Source organism: Schistocerca serialis, chromosome 1 (genome assembly GCF_023864345.2).
Source record: "Schistocerca serialis cubense isolate TAMUIC-IGC-003099 chromosome 1, iqSchSeri2.2, whole genome shotgun sequence".
NCBI lineage: Eukaryota > Metazoa > Arthropoda > Insecta > Orthoptera > Acrididae > Schistocerca > Schistocerca serialis.
The window spans coordinates 26,843,651-26,860,345 of record NC_064638.1 but is presented as its reverse complement, the minus strand read 5'-3'; the positions used below and the strand labels follow the sequence as shown (position 1 = coordinate 26,860,345).

The window sequence follows — 16,695 nt, the reverse complement described above, 5'->3', positions numbered from 1 at the left end:
ATTGGCGACTCCATGGAGTGTTCTGTGCACCACGACCAGATATTGGATACAATTGGAAGGAGACACAGCATTGATCGTATTTTTTTGTTTTATTATCCGCAAAATCGATTTTCGGTCACTTAGTGACCATCCTCAGTGCTGTAATATACAATTAAAATTGGTAGGCGCTGGTATCAACAAGCTTAGAGTGATCACATAAATTGGTAGGCACTGGTATCAACAAGCTTAGAGTGATCACATAAACCAGTGCCTACCAGTTTTAATTGTATATTACAGCACTGAGGATGGTCACTAAGTGACCAAAAATCGATTTTGCGGATAATAAAACAAAAAAATACGATCAATGCTGTGTCTCCTTCCAATTGCAAAAAGAAGTGTAGTTGAAATTGTATAAAGAAGAAAGACTATCTCAATTTTGCAGAAATATCTTCAAAATGCTTTGCATCTTAACCTTCACCTTTGTGTACATTAAAATACAGTAATATCACTCACAAGAGACAAGTTATAGTGGAAAGAAATTCAAGCATCCACATTCATAACACTTGGAATAAGGACCAGTCATAAAGCTCAAATGCTGTTACTAATGATAGTTTTAGCAAGTAAAATCAACATTGCAGCTATTACTGAATTTGTGACACTGAATATATTGTGTATATCTAAAAACAAAGATGATGTGACTTACCAAATGAAAGTGCTGGCAGGTCGACAGACACACAAACAAACACAAACATACATACAAAATTCAAGCTTTCGCAACAAACTGCTGCCTCATCAGGAAAGAGGGAAGGAGAGGGAAAGACGAAAGGATGTGGGTTTTAAGGGAGAGGGTAAGGAGTCATTCCAATCCCGGGAGCGGAAAGACTTACCTTAGGGGGAAAAAAGGACGGGTATACACTCGCACACACACACATATCCATCCACACATATACAGACACAAGCAGACATATTTAAAGTTCTTTGTCTTTAAATATGTCTGCTTGTGTCTGTATATGTGTGGATGGATATGTGTGTGTGTGCGAGTGTATACCCGTCCTTTTTTCCCCCTAAGGTAAGTCTTTCCGCTCCCGGGATTGGAATGACTCCTTACCCTCTCCCTTAAAACCCACATCCTTTCGTCTTTCCCTCTCCTTCCCTCTTTCCTGATGAGGCAGCAGTTTGTTGCGAAAGCTTGAATTTTGTATGTATGTTTGTGTTTGTTTGTGTGTCTGTCGACCTGCCAGCACTTTCATTTGGTAAGTCACATCATCTTTGTTTTTAGATATATATTTCCTACGTGGAATGTTTCCCTCTATTATATGAATATATTGTGTTCTTGACATGTCCTCTGCTCCACATACTTTTGCTGATCACAATGTAGTACTACATGATCAAATAAAAATCAAATTGAGTAACAAGTTCTACTCTAATGTTCAAGTTGGTACTGAGTGTTCAAATATGAAAGTCTTCAGTAATTTAATTATTAACAAAGAGTTATAGTGGCACCAACAAGAAACAGATGAACTCACCTGAATATGACCGGCAGCTGGCCAGTTGAAATCCCATGCATTGTAATATGACCGACAGCAAGCCCAAAACCTTTTTTGAATATCCAGTTCACCAGGGTAATTTTAAAATTCACATCAATATGTCTGCTGAATTTAAAATCTTATATGGGAAAATGTGATAGATATGCATAGATATGATGTAAAAGTAAGATAGACCCCTACCTGCTTGTTGAAGAATACTGTTTATTGTCTTCTGTGGAATCTGCCAAAGTGTATTGATGTATTTTAACTCCACAAGTAGGTTACAGTATCTGCTTGTCACTGCATTTTGGAGAAGTTGAAGTTATCAGATGATATTTGTTGACTCAATATGCCAATTAAGTTTTTATGAATGCTGTGATTTCCGTATCTTCTTCTTGACATAGCACTAATATACCATTGAAATTTAGAATTATTAGATTGACCAAGTAGAGCTTCTCAAGTGAATACCTTCTTCTGGCCAGGCTGTGGAATTACCCCCCCCCCCCCCCCACCCTTCTTCCTTCCTTTCTTTCAGTCATTCTTTATTTATTTATTTTTGTTTGTAGGTACTGAAGAAAACACTATCATTTATCCACTGATAGAATTAAGATTTCTCAATGAAATTTTATTTCTATGGAATCATGGTGATACTAAACTTACTTCTACACTTTGATTCACAATCATTATGTCAACAAAATGCATAGCATTACTTGGCATCAGGATTGCTGATATCTTAGGGATGAAAGTCGAAGATGCACTCACTGTCTCAATTAATTCTAAATTTGGACATCTCTTATTCCATTTTATGCTTGTTCATTTCGTGCTGTGCATAACTCTAAAACTAATGTACACCTCCAGATGTGGAAGTGGCTTATTTTAGCTCTCCACAATTGTGCCTTTGGAAGTAGGTGAGAAATTGTTCATAATTATTACACATTGTTAATTGCTACACATCTTATCTCTCATGTGAGATAAATAAGATAGTTGCCCTAATTTTGAAAGTCGGTTTAACATCGCAGTGCTTTTATAGGAACCGTCTGGTCTGAAGCAGAATCCCTTTGCCTTCCTCCCATCTTCAGGCTGACTGACCCTTCCAGATAGTGGCACCTTCAGTTCAGTGTGGACCTGTACTGCTGTGGAGCTTGGCATTATCCACATTAATAAATAATTGCAGAGGTGAAAGATGTGTAAGAAACAGGGGGAAAAAATTCTTACGTGATTGGGGATTGTATGCCAGGCTTTTGGATTTTAAGTCTAGCGTATACCCACTGAGTCATATAGTCAGACTGCTTGCATCTAACTAAGCACAACATATTGCACGATTACAAATACAACAAAGTTCTCATAAAAACGCTGCTCTTGACATGTATCTGAATACTTACTGTGTGTGTCCAGTTCCACTTCTGTATCAGATGAGTGCCTCCTCAGTTTTATCGTAACATCCTGTAACAATCACAGACATACCTGTTGAGGGCACGCTAGCCACTAATTCTGCATCTGTCAGCCAACTCAACTTCATTCAAATGGGAGTCTGCTGTTGTAAGTCTCTGAGCTGCTTGTCACTCCTACAGTAATACTGTAGATGAACGGGGGGAGTACACTAGTCTGAAACTCTGGCTTACTGGCAAGTTAATAGATCTACTAACCACCTCTAATTTATTCTGTTACATATCTGTTAAACATTTCATGAGATTGTGTGGAACCTGTCTTTTCATCAACTTCTTGTTTTAGGTCGTAACAATCAGGAAGTACAAAAAGGTATAATACCTAATAAGGCACGGGCTGAAGAGCTTGCCACAGCACAGTTTAACGCTACAAAGAAAGAACTGACCGCATCAGAGAGCAGAGGTAGTTTCTTCCGGAGGCGTCGAGGCAGTCATCGTAGGTCTAAGTCTCTCGGAAGAGTAAGTATTCTGTACTGATATAAAATGATACTGAAGCCCCGTAGAATTTTATCCAGTAGAAATTTGTGCATAATTATCATAGATACTTGTCCTTACAACTGGTTAATGACAATCTGTCACTGATGCAGAATATTCCGGCGGAGAGTGTTCCTTTAATTCACTTAAGCGTATGCTTAGCACCTCACACAGTATCTGCCAGTGCCAGTTCTATGAGTTACTAAATCTTATCATTGTTTTATCACAAAAAAAAGCATTTGTGCAGATTCTAAATGACCATTAAATGGAAACTATAGTAGACTTGTGATATACAGTGTGAAATTAATAGAATGGTTGGAAGAAACAGACTCACCGGAGAGGTGATTAGAGGTTTAGATATTTTTTAACGATACAGATGTGTACAAAAGTAAAACATTTCCAGCATATTAGAAAATGCAGATTATACATACACAGAAAAAGGGATATTTATTCAACAACAGTGCTTAAGTTCTCAGTAAATGGTATTAGGAGTGAAGAAAACAAAAGAAGGTGAAATCTTGACTGGAATGAGGCAGCTACTGAAGGATAGGTGAAAGTTTCAAGCACATGTGACAAAAACGGGATAGAGTATAACAAATTTGACAATCGTTTTGGAACATCAATATGGGATGCCTACATAGACATATAAATAAGATTGAAAACACTGCAAACCTTTCAGATGATGTGCTATTTCACACACACACACGCACACACACACACACACACACACACACACACTGCAGCTCAACTGGGGTGATGGGTTGTGTTGTATGAAGTTTGTGATGAGTGAGGGGCAGGGAGGGGATGGAAGGGTGGCTGTGGTGGGAGGGAGAGGTCATAGCAGTGTGGCACTGGGAGTTGGTGCACAGTGATGTGGAAGCATGGACTGCACGATGGAGCAGGGGAGGAGGGAGGTTGCAGAAAGGTGCATGTCAACTGAGCATGGGACACAGGAGTAGGGGTGGGGGTAGATGAGGGGGAGGAGCACGGGTTAGTTTAGATTGAGGGCTGTTGGAATGCAGGATTCTAAGATGTGTACTAAGGATGATTCCCATCTGTATAGCTTGGAAAAGCTGGTATTGGGTGAGGGAGGAAAGTTTTGAAGCAGCCACTCCTGTTGACCAAGTGTTTGAAAGAGTTTTTGGCCATCAGTGGTCAGGTGTGCTCTTGGGCCCAGTTTGTCAGTGACCGTTTGTGCACACAGGTGGCTGGGCGTTGTGCCTGTGTGAAAATCTGTGTGAGATTTAACGGCAGAGTTGTTACACAGTGTGACCACTTTTGAGGGTGGTCTTGCTCCTGATGGGATAGAGTACGAATGTGACAGGACTGGAATAGGGTGTACTGAGTGGGTTAATAGGACGGGTCTCACACCCAGACCTTCCACAGGGGTATGGCCCGTGTGGCAAGCGGGTGCAGATTAAGACTGGGATGTTTCACAAATTCAGTTGATAGCAGAGTGGCAAGGATTGTTCCAGCTCTGGAAAACAATGTGGCTAGCTTGTTTCAGTCTAGGATGATACTGGGTAATTGGGGGTGGGGGAGGGGGGAAGAGGCAGAGGAAGTGGTCTTTTCCAGCCATTTCGTGGGGATCTGTGTATGCTTCAAGAAGGTCTTTACCATGTAGGTGAAGGGAGTGTTCATCACAACAGATGTATCATCTGTGTGTACCCAGCCTGCTAGGGGAAGCAATGGCAGCTATCGAAATCGAGGTATTCTCTGTGGTTAGGGGTCTCAGTATGGGTAGAAATATTTACAGAAGCATTGGAAATGTGGTTTTCGTTTTCCAGAAATATTCTACACTCCACTGAGTATGAACAGATGAAGCAGATAAGGGAGTGGGTGCTGTGGCTGTAGTAGGATAAGGATAGGGTGTCTCGGTTCACATCCAATCCGTGAAGATATCATCTATAAATCTGAACAGGATGAGGGTTTTGGGATCTTGGGTGTCTAGGAAGGGTTCTTCCAGATGGCCTATAAACAGGTCAGCTTAGGAATGTTCCATGCAGATACCCATATCTGTGGCCCAGGTTTGTTTGTATATTGTCCTATACAACAAATGGCAGTTAATGGGTGAGGATGTAGTTCGTCAGGTACCTTAGGTATAAGGTGATAGATGTATAGTAAGATCAGAAAACTTTTTAAAGACTATCAGATTCAATTAGTCCTAAAACGTAAGGGAAAAACATATAATGGCAATATCTTAACAGTCTTTTCAATGCTTTTCAGCAAAATTTTAAAGCAGAAAATTTCAGAGGACTCATGAATGATTTGGTACACTTGTATGAGCAGGTACAGTGTGACATACCGCTAAAAATACGATTTGAGCTATCACACTGGATTTCTTCCCACCAAATTATGGTGACCACTTTCAGAAACATATTTCACTAATGGAATAAAGTTATAAAGAGAAACAGCTTGCTGTTGAGTGATTGCTGCTGGATGTTCTTATGTCCTAGCAGCCTAGTACCAGAGACAGGAACAAAACAGTTGCTCTTGGAGTATCAGCATTTGTTTTCATATTTTCTTGAAAGATACAATACCAGAGAAGGAAAGTTGCTACTCACCATATAACGGAGATGCTGAGTCGCGATAGGCACAACAAAAAGATTCACACAATTAAAGCTTTTGGCCATTAAGGCCTTCATCAGCAGTAGACACACACACACACACACACACACACACACACACACACACACACACACACACACATATGCAAATGCAACTTGCACACACGTCGGCAGTCTCAGAGAGCTGGAGGCTGGGGCGGGGAGGGAGAGGGGTAGTATGGTGGGAGTGGCGGATAGTGGAGTGTTGCAATTTAGATGGAGGGTAGGAGAGAAAGTGCAGAGGGGGGAGGGGGTCTCTGCCTCCTCCTTACCCCCACCCAGTCGCCTCTCCCATCGTGCACTGGTGCTGCTGCTCGCAGTGTGGTTTCAGCTCTCTGAGACTGCAGACGTGTGTGCAAGTTGCGTTTGTGTGAGTGTGTGTGTGTATGTGTGTCTACTGCTGACAAAGGTCTTGATGACCGAAAGCTTTAATTGTGTGAATCTTTTTGTTGTGACTATCATGACTCAGCATCTCTGTTATATGGTGAGTAGCAACTTTCCCTCTCTGGTATTGTTACATTCCATCCTAGATTTTCCATTGTTTGATTTCTTGAAAGCTACATAATATAAATGTCATTATCTCAGAAATGAGATATAATCAGCACATTTAATATTTATTGTTGTGTTCTATGAAAAACAAAAGAAACCATATTCTTCTGGTACTGCGCGCCGCAGAATTTGAATCTGTGCCAGACGTCATGGATGTCAAAGACCCATAGAGGTCTCTGCACCGTCATGCCGTAAGCTGTGGCTATGCGCGCCTCCTGGCCCGCTTTTACTGTGAGGGTGCCACAGTGAAACACGAGGTCCCAGCGGCCAATAGCGGTGCCCCCGATAGCATACTTAAGCGTCTGCCTCGCGCTCAGCCAGCAGTCTAACATCGCGTGCGTCTCAGGACGTATCGCCTCAGACAGCGTATTGAATTTCGTGTTACTGTTCCAGTGGATGCAGTTGTCTTGTTTGGTTCATTACTCTGTTGTCTGTTCTTGTTGTGTTGTAAGGTCCTCCAATGGTCGTGTCCATCCTCTCCCGTTGTGTTGTCGTTCGCGGGCCACTCCGCGGGTCCCGCCACGTTTCCATCACTACTACCCCGTGACCGTTCCAGTTGCCGTTTCAACAATTCTCTTGAGTATAACTTTCCAAAAGCTGTTGAGCAATATAACTGAAGATAAGACAAGTGCTTAAAACTTTTCTTGGCCGCAGTTTACAGTCTTGTGAAACTTTTTGGTGTCAGCTTTGATTACTAAAATTATTTATTGATAAAATGCATTATTGCACCTTTGGCCATTTATTCATTTTCAAGGCAAACAATGCGAAGTTTTTGCGCTTCCACTTGTGATAAAATTTTAAAATATCAGACATGTACATATGTCATCATTATATCTGTAGTCTGAATATGTAAGTTACCATTGTTTTGGATGAAAAACAAATGTTTTTCTAATTGTGTCTCACGTGAAAATCCCCCCCCCCCCTGCCCCCTCCCCCTCCTGTGCCTCATCTAATTTTTGCCACCAGTCACCAGATGCATATGTTTGTGGTACAATTTTATGGTCTTTTCACTAGTATTGTTCATTTAATGGTTTAATGAGAGGAAACTAGATGTCATGAGAGGCAGAACTGCCACTATGAAAGGAAGTGAGGGGTACCGTTCTGTCAGTAGAGCAGCAGTAACAGGATAACGGTTCAGTTAGACGAGCTCGGTGACTTCGAACGTGGTCTAGTCGTCGGATGTCACCTGAATACCAGCTTCACCGGGGACACTTTGGACCCCTCTGAAGCTGCCCAAGTTGACTGTTGGTGATAAAGGAAGAACCACAGCTATACCAAGGACAGGCAGACCTCATGTACCGACAAGCAGTGTGGAAAGTGGTTGTAAAAAATTGCACGAAATCAGCAGAAGAAATCAGTCATGAGATTCTAAGTGCTACCAAAAGCCCAGTTAGCACAATAACAGTGAGTAGAAAGTTAAAAAGAATGGGATACAATTATTAAGCAGGTCCTCGTAAGCCGTACATTTCTGTTGTCTGTACTAAGTGATGTTTGAGGTGAGTGTAAAGTGTGATTTGGCTTAATGAATCATGTTCTACACTTTGATAATCGAATGGAAGGGTTTGGATTTGGGTTTGGGTTTGGTGAGTGCCTGGAGATCATGTGTAGTGTAACAGTGAAGTATGGAGGTAGTACGGTATGAGGTTGTTTATCACTGGTGGGATGTGATCTTCTTATTGTGCTTCAGAAAACGCTAAATGCGAAAGGATATGGACATGTTTTACACTGCTATGTACTGTGTACAGTAGAGGAAAAGTTAACAGACAGTGGTTGTATCAGCATGACAGTGCATCCATTATAAAGCAGCAACTGTGAGGCAATGATCTGTGGACAACAGCATTCCTGAAATGGACTGCCCAAAGTCCTGACCTGAACTGAGGGAACACCTTCAGGACGAATTAGGCCGTCAGCTCAGTTGGACATCAGCTCAGATGCGGACCACAGCACTGACATGACAACGTTCTGTGGTTTGGGTTCTCGAGGAACGGTGGGCTGCCATTCCTCCGTAGACATTCAGGTGCCTCAGTGACACTATCTGCAGCAGAGGATGAGCCATCGTAAAGGAAAAGTGTGGGCACATACCGTGTTAATATCCACTAATAATTGTCTGGATACTTTTGATAAGATATTATAATTTTCATATATTTACCTCTCTTGCTAAGTTATTTTATTCACTGAATAGTAAGTAGAGATGCTGAGTTGTTGAAAAGCACATAAACAAGACTGAAAACTTTGCTAACTTTTGAAGGACAGACAGCATGAGGTGTAAGAAAATGGAGTCACTTGGCGATATAAATTTGTTATAGTGGAAAATTCACCACATCTTTCCATTACCACATTAATTTATTTTATTTATCATCAAATTGAACTTCCTTTTTATTTTATTTTTGTGCATCTAGTTCCATAGGACCAAATTGAGGAGCAAATCTCCAAGGTCATGGAATGTGTTTAGTTCCTCACAGTGATATTCCCACTGGTGAGAGGGAATGCTGTGGTGTGACCCCAGGAGTGGAGCAGAGAGAGTCAGTGTTGATGGTAATTGAGAAGACAGCCTCCCTCTAAATCCTTTACTTGGTGTAAGTTTCACACATCTGTGGTAAGCATTCATGCTGCAGTGATATGCAGGTTTCATATACTGAACCAAGAAATCACTCAAAGACTGGAGCAAAAATATACTTTAAACTAAGCTATTGATAGATAATTCACAAGCCACTAACAGTGCATGGCATAAGATATCTTATACCAGTATTAATGATTTTGTATTACATCCCAACCACATTCTGGGCAGTGGAGTAATGTCTGTCTATATGCCTCTATAGACATTATCTCTCGTATCATATTCTCATCATCTCAGTGTAAAATATACCAGAGTGTCATAGCCTTTCTCAATAATAATTCTCTAAATTTACCCAACAACATTTTGCAACAACATCATTGCCTTTCTTCCAAAAATTCCCATTTATGTTCCCTTAGCTTTTCTGATACACTTTGATATGAGCTATACTGACCTGTTCTCATCCTAGAAGCAGGTTTCTGAACTCGTTTAGTGTCTGCTGTTGTTCATAGTTAATGAGGATTCTAAAGATTGGGGAAATACTTTATATCTTTGTACTAGTGTTTATATGTGATTTCCTTTACAAGGTCACTACACTTTTCTGGGTCTCTTCCAGCAAGCCTTAGTTTCCCATTAATTTTGCTTATTACAGACTCTCTCTGTCTGTCACATTCCTTACTGCTTTTTAGTACCGCCTTAAATTGCTGGACTGGCACGCCTCAGGTGTTAACCACTAACCTTGTGGCTGGATACTGCTGGGTTCTTTTTCTTTGTTATGAGCAGTTTATTGAATTATTGTCATTACACCAAAAAAGTGAAAATCATCAGTGAACAATCTGATAACGCTCTTGACCCTCTCGATAAATCATTTATATATATTGAGAACAGTAGAGATCCTTAGGACATGCCTGATATTACTATCATTTCTGTTCAAAATTTGCCAGCCAGTATAACGTATAATTTCATCAGTCCACTCACACATATCTGTGAAGATACTCGGTATGGTGCTCTCTTGGTTATTAGACAACAGTGTAGTACAGTATCAAGTGGATAATAGAGTCTACTTGTCCACCTGCTTCTGTTTGAAAGATAATTCATCTTTCCGAAATGTTCCAAGTGTCACAATTTTCCTACTCTCTCCGTATTGCAACTATCTATAAGTTCCCAGAATACCGTCATTTTTGTTTCTGGAACTTTTCTGCGTGGGCCGGGGTGGCCGAGCGGTTATAGGCGCTAAAGTCTGGAACTGCGTGACCGCTACAGTTGCAGCTTCGAATCCTGCCTCGGGCATGGATGTGTGTGATGTCCTTAGGTTAGTTAGGTTTAAGTAGTTCTAAGTTCTAGGGGACTGATGACCTCAGAAGTTAAGTCCCATAGTGCTCAGAGCCATTTGAACTTTTCTACAAATGATGTGGTAGTTAACAACAAATAGTGTGTGATTCTCATCTCCACATATATTGTCAGGTTTGCTGTAGTAATTGCTTTATCTGACACTTGCATTCCTACTGAGGTCTTGGAGATTTGCTCTTAAAAGAATCTGTTCATGTTACACATGCTCTGACTGCCCAATGGGTGTCTCTGGTGTATAGTTTAATGTAATTTATTATCATCCATTTTATTATATTCATGATACAGGAATTGTATATAGAAAGAAAGAGAGAGAGAGAGAGAGAGAGCAATTTATATTTCTAACAATTAAAAGCAATAACATTATTTTTTAATTATACTTCACATATTTGCACAAATTTGTTAGCGTCCTTATACATATAGGTTCAATAACAATAGTTTGTAGGCATAAATCAAATGATAAAACCTATCTGTTTCGATGACAAAGGAATTCATCAACACTTCAGTCACTTTTACATAACAATAGTTTCTCTAATCCTTTTTTTCAGTTTATGTAAGTTTTGCAGTATTTGATTTATTTAGGCAAGGCATTGCACATTAATTTTGGAAGATACATCACACTATTTTGGTACAGAGCTTTTGAATCAATGACTCTGTTTCACAGTTATGTATTTCATTTTGTTGAGTAGAGAATTCTTGATGTGACTTAAGAAAACATATAAATTCATAAATGAATAAACCAGGGTGGGTCAAAATTTTTAATTCATTAAGAGTTCTCTACACAAATCTCTGTGGGCAACACCCATGAGTATTTGAATGGATTTCCCCCAGAATATAATATCATACCTTATAAGGCTATGTATGTAAAAGTAGTGGGCACATAATACTTTTTTAAAATTGCAGTATTCTTTAAGTTTTCTTTATGTATAACAGTATTTAGTAACTCTTTTATTCAATAATTCAACTTGGTTTTCCCATCTTAAATTGCCAGCCAATCATACACCTAAAATTTTTGTGAAAGATGTTTGTTCTATTACACAGTTCCCTGTCTCTACTTACATGTCCTTTTTTATTTTGTTCCTTATGTCCCTAAAATTCATCTTGTGTGTGTGTGTGTGTAAGTAAGTAAGTAAACAGTTTGATAAGTAAGTAAACAGTTGTCCGTGAACCATTTTGCTGCCTCATTTGTTGTTGCAGTTATTTTTTCTTGTATATCGGCTTCACTCTGTCCTTTGATAAAAAGGGTTGTACCATCTGCAAAAAGGACTGATTCAGAGCTTGATAGGTTGTTTTGTGAGTCAATATAAACCAAGAAAAACAGGGAGCATAAAACAAAACCTTGAGGTACACCACAGTTAAGTTTCTTGTATCTTGAGTAATATTTTCTGCTATTATGGGTTATTTCAACACTTTTATAACTGTCAAACAGATATGATTTAAAGCAGTTATACGCTTTTACATGGACACCATACTGATACAGCTTTCCTAGCAATATGTCATGGTTAATGAGACAAAATATCTGAGATAGATCTAAAAATATTCTGCAGTTTTGTTCATCATTGTCTACTGCAATTAAAACCAGTTCTAGGAAATGATACACAGCTGTATTGGTAGACCTATTTTTTCTCAAACCATTCCATGCATTGGCAAGAATTTTACATTTGTTCAGGAAACTCATCTATCTCTTATAGTTTATCCTCTCTATAAGCAAAACCTAATAGTTGCATAATTTTGTACTTTATATGTACAATCTCTTTTATAAAGTGGCTTTTTTATTCATTTTTTAATTGAAGAAGGGAATTTACCAGTTATAAAGGATATATTAATAATATCAGCTACTGCAGTCCTCCTTATTGTGTGCAACTTTATGAGTCTCTGCTGTGTAGTGTAGATCAAGAAATCGACAGTCGAGTTCATCATGAAAATAACAGACTTTCTGGTTTAGACCCTCCACTGAGTTCTGGGCTCCAATCAGATCTTAGAATGGTGCTGCAAATCACCAACTTTTCTAGGACCTCGGCCAGCTGTTGTTACCACTCACCAGAAAGAAGTGTTGGTGCTAGTTCGAGTAAGTGACTGTGATTGCACTTCAGGTGGCCCGTCCCACCCAGCAGACAATTCTTCTAGGTATTCACAGCTAGTGCATCTCCTCCATGTGGCCCTATTTCCTTAAAAGGGGCCTTGATGCATCTAATATTCAAGCTACCTAGCAGCCCCTTCTTTTGCCTCTGTGAGAACCCAGATGTCAGCAGAGCAGAAGAGGTGAGATCTGCAAGTTCTGCCCATTTGTTAATGTGATACAGTGTCTTCGTTAGAAGTATGAGGCTCAGCATTAAACCCTGCGAAACAGCTTCAGATCTGGACAAGACCTGTCAGCTGCCATTAGCTGTCCACTCAGTGTCAGATTGGCCTCATCTGTCAGCAGCAGGAGTAGCTCACCAGATCCACCTCATGTACACAATAGGAGACTTAGATTATCCTACCTCTACATCATCCAGCACAGTTTGCTGTGATGATACAAAACCATCTGACTCCTTCATCATGACACCACAATAGGCACAATGGCTAGCCCTATCAATGTGAACTTAGCTCTCTCAGAGCCAAAAATAAGTAGAGGAATTAGTTAAAAACTACAGAATACTTGCCTAAAAAACTAAACTTCATGCAGTACATGAACATTGAGCTTTCCACCTGAAGCAGTTGCTAGTACTTCATTACCTGTACACTCATCTGTTGATTATCTTCCTATGATGATGCACTGAGACCACTGCATCATTAAATTTACAGAACAAATTGTTCCCCTTAAGAGCCCTCCTCCTTCTTTTTGAACGAAAAACCACCATTTAAAAACTGATGCATTCAAGCACTTTTGCAGTAACTAATTGTATTTTTATATAAAATTAGAGAGCAGTAAGAAGTGACCCCTGCTATTTTTCTACATGCCATTCACTATCAAGTTCATTAAGCTCAGTGATGCAAAGTGATATTGTATAAATACCTCAAGATTGAGAATCAAACAATGGAAAATCCAGGATGGATTGTAACAATATTATGAGAAAGAAAGTTGCTACTCACCCTATAGCTGAGATGCTGAGTGGCAAATGGGCACAACAAAAAGACTCTCACAATTATGTGTGCATGTGCGTGTGTGCATATGTGTGTCTATTATTGACAAAGGCCTTAATGTCCGAAAGCTATGATTGTGAGTGTCTTTTTGTTGTGCCTATGTGCGACTCAGCATCTCCGCTATGTGATGAGTAGCAACTTCCCATCTCATAATATGTCAAGGTTGAGAATATTGTTCTACTGAAGCACTTGAAATGTCAAATAGCTACCAGAAAGTAAATTGTCCTGGTTTTCAAAAAAGTGTTTTCCACAGCCAAACATTTCTTCTCCAAGGAGTTGAATCACACTGATTATTTATTATGGAATTCACATATATCAACAGTTTTTTGCTTCTCGTGATGTCTGAGCAACCAGCTATGTAAAATGTTATGTCAAATTTTTATTTTTGAAAGTTCAGGGCTGAAATACTTTCCAGGTCATGTGTTTGCTCGCCATGAGACATTCAAGGATGAGGATATGTATAAAATGGATATTTGACCATCAGTTTCTTTTTTATTTAAAACAGAAATATCAACCGGTTTCAGTCACAGACCATCTTTACGGATTCTATCCGAAGACACAAAATAATACATGTGGTATACAGAAACTGTTAAAAATTCTTTTCCAAGGAGGGGCAAAATATCCATGAATACTTATGGGGTTAATACAGTTGAAGCCACAACATCACATCTGTCATTACTTAAATAATGGCCATATATCATATGTGGAGCATGTCATGAATTCCAATATACCACACACGACTTTTAAAGGCAAACATACAAATAACACATGTAACCAGAGAAATACTGAAGAGAAAATCAAAGCTATAAGTGTTACAATTGTACAAAATATTGAGGAGTTGCTCAAAGATCTTTAGAAAGAATTTTCATCATATGGTACAAAAATATCTCAATGATAAGTTTAATGATAAGTTTATTGCTAAATACCGGGGACTGGACTACCTTTGGTGAACATCTTTGGTATAGTTTCACAAAAAATATGTGTCCAGTCTGTGCTGCAATCAACGAATCTTACAACTCAGTTCTACACAAGAATGCCAGTCACTAGTCGGGTTTGATTATTATTTCCTCACTTTTAAATTTGTTGACCAGAATTTTACTGGAGATTGGGGATACAGTTATACTTGCAGCATTATACGAGACAGTTGCAGCCATAACAAACGCATTTGTTTTGATCTTAACTTCAAATTTCTGTGATTCTTGAAAGCAGTAAAAATTCAGGAAATTTGATATATGTTACTTATTTAAGTATATATAGCCATTTTCATTGTTCAGCTGTCTTAAAATATGGCAATAGTCATGTGAAACAAAACAACAGCAATTACTATTTTTTAATTTGAAAAATTCAAAAAATTTTTTATTAAATTTGAATATGCATTAGGTAAACTGCAATTTAATTGTAATAAAGGTAACCAGTAGTGATTCAGAATAACAGCCTAATCCAATGCAAACACCACAATCAGTACACCCTGACACACATGCAGCACATTAGGACCCATTGCTCCCCCTTGTCCTGAGCCAAGTATGAGGCTCGAACCAGAGACTTTAAAGGTTCTTTGGCAAGAGAGGCTGCAAGTTCCTAGACTTGCGCCATAGCATTTGAGAACTGCAGGATCGCTCTGAGTAGTCCAGCTGTGCACTACACATCAAATGTGTAGCGAAATGTAGGAGGATCTGCAGTGGATAGGCACTTGGTGCAGGTAGTGGCAACTGACCCTTAACATAGACAAATGTAATGTATTGCGAATAAATAGAAAGAGGGATCCTTTATTGTATGATTATATGATAGCGGAACACTGGTAGCAGCTACTTCTGTAAAATATCTGAGAGTATGCGTGCGGAAAGATTTGAAGTGGAACGATCATATAAAATTAGTTGTTGGTAAGGCGGGTACCAGGTTGAGATTCATTGTGAGAGTCCTTAGAAAATGTAGCCCATCAACAAAGGAGGTGGCTTACAAAATAGTTGTTCGACCTATACTTGATTATTGCTCATCAGTGTGGGATCCGTACCAGATCAGGTTGATGGAGGCGATAGAAAAGATCCAAAGAAGAATGGTGCATTTCATCACAAGGTTATTTGGTAAGCTTGGTAGCGTTATGGAGATGTTTAGCAAACTCAAGTGGCAGACTCTGCAAGAGAGGCACTCTGCATCGCGGTGTAGCTTGCTGTCCAGGTTTCGAGAGGGTGCGTTTCTGGATGAGGTATCGAATATATTGCTTCCCCCTACTTATACCTCCTGAGGAGATCACAAATGTAAAATTAGAGAGATTTGAGCACGTACGGAGGCTTTCCGGCAGTCATTCTTCCCGTGAACCATACGCGACTGGAACAGGAAAGGGAGGTAATGACAGTGGCACATAAAGTGCCCTCTGCCACACACCGTTGGGTGGCTTGCAGAGTATAAATGAAGATGTAGATGTAGAAATGCTTCTACTTAGGTATCCAGAAGTATCACTGTAAGATCCAAAGAAATGCCCCTTACAGACAAGAATATTAAAATCCTAATGATTAACTGCCTAAGAATTCACAACAAAGTACCAAAATTTGAAGTACACCTACAAAGCAGTGGAGCTCACATAATACTAGATACAGGAACTTGGTTAAAATTTGAAATTAATAGCAGTCAGATTTTTTTGGGTAAATTTAAATATATATCGAAAGGAAGAAATACAGGTGGCTTATTTGTCACAGTAGACAAGTAACCCAAATCTAATAACCAGGTTCACCTCCAGATTTAACTGAAAACGTTTCGCTAGTATGTAATTTTGCCAATGATAGTGCGATCATCACAGGAGGCTTGAATCATCCAACAGTCAACTGAGAAAATTATAGTTTTGTAAGTGGTGGGTGTGACAAGACATCCTGCGAAATGTCACTGTATGTGTTCTCCGAAAACTGTCTACAACAGATAGTTCAGAAGCTCACTTATTATGTACTGCTGCAAAAAAGTGAAGTTCCTACAAGACATCATTGGATGTCAATGTACCTTTGTACACACACATACCATTGGTGGGTTTGTAAATGATTAAGATGTGCAATTTTCTGAGACAGGTAGAATGATCACCTGAGTGCATGGGTGTTATTCAT

General features: G+C 39.4%; 1 protein-coding gene across 6 annotated transcripts in view; it reads left to right on the top strand.

The window, feature by feature from the left end:
- The window catches only part of LOC126461015 (tight junction protein ZO-1), a 724,130-nt gene that overhangs the window by 473,184 nt on the left and 234,251 nt on the right, over positions 1 to 16,695 (top strand). For all 6 annotated transcript variants that reach the window (XM_050095967.1, XM_050095964.1, XM_050095966.1 and 3 more), the window contains exon 10: positions 3,237 to 3,409. In XM_050095967.1, coding sequence (XP_049951924.1) covers positions 3,237 to 3,409 — 173 coding nt within the window. The remainder of the gene's footprint in view (positions 1 to 3,236; positions 3,410 to 16,695) is intronic.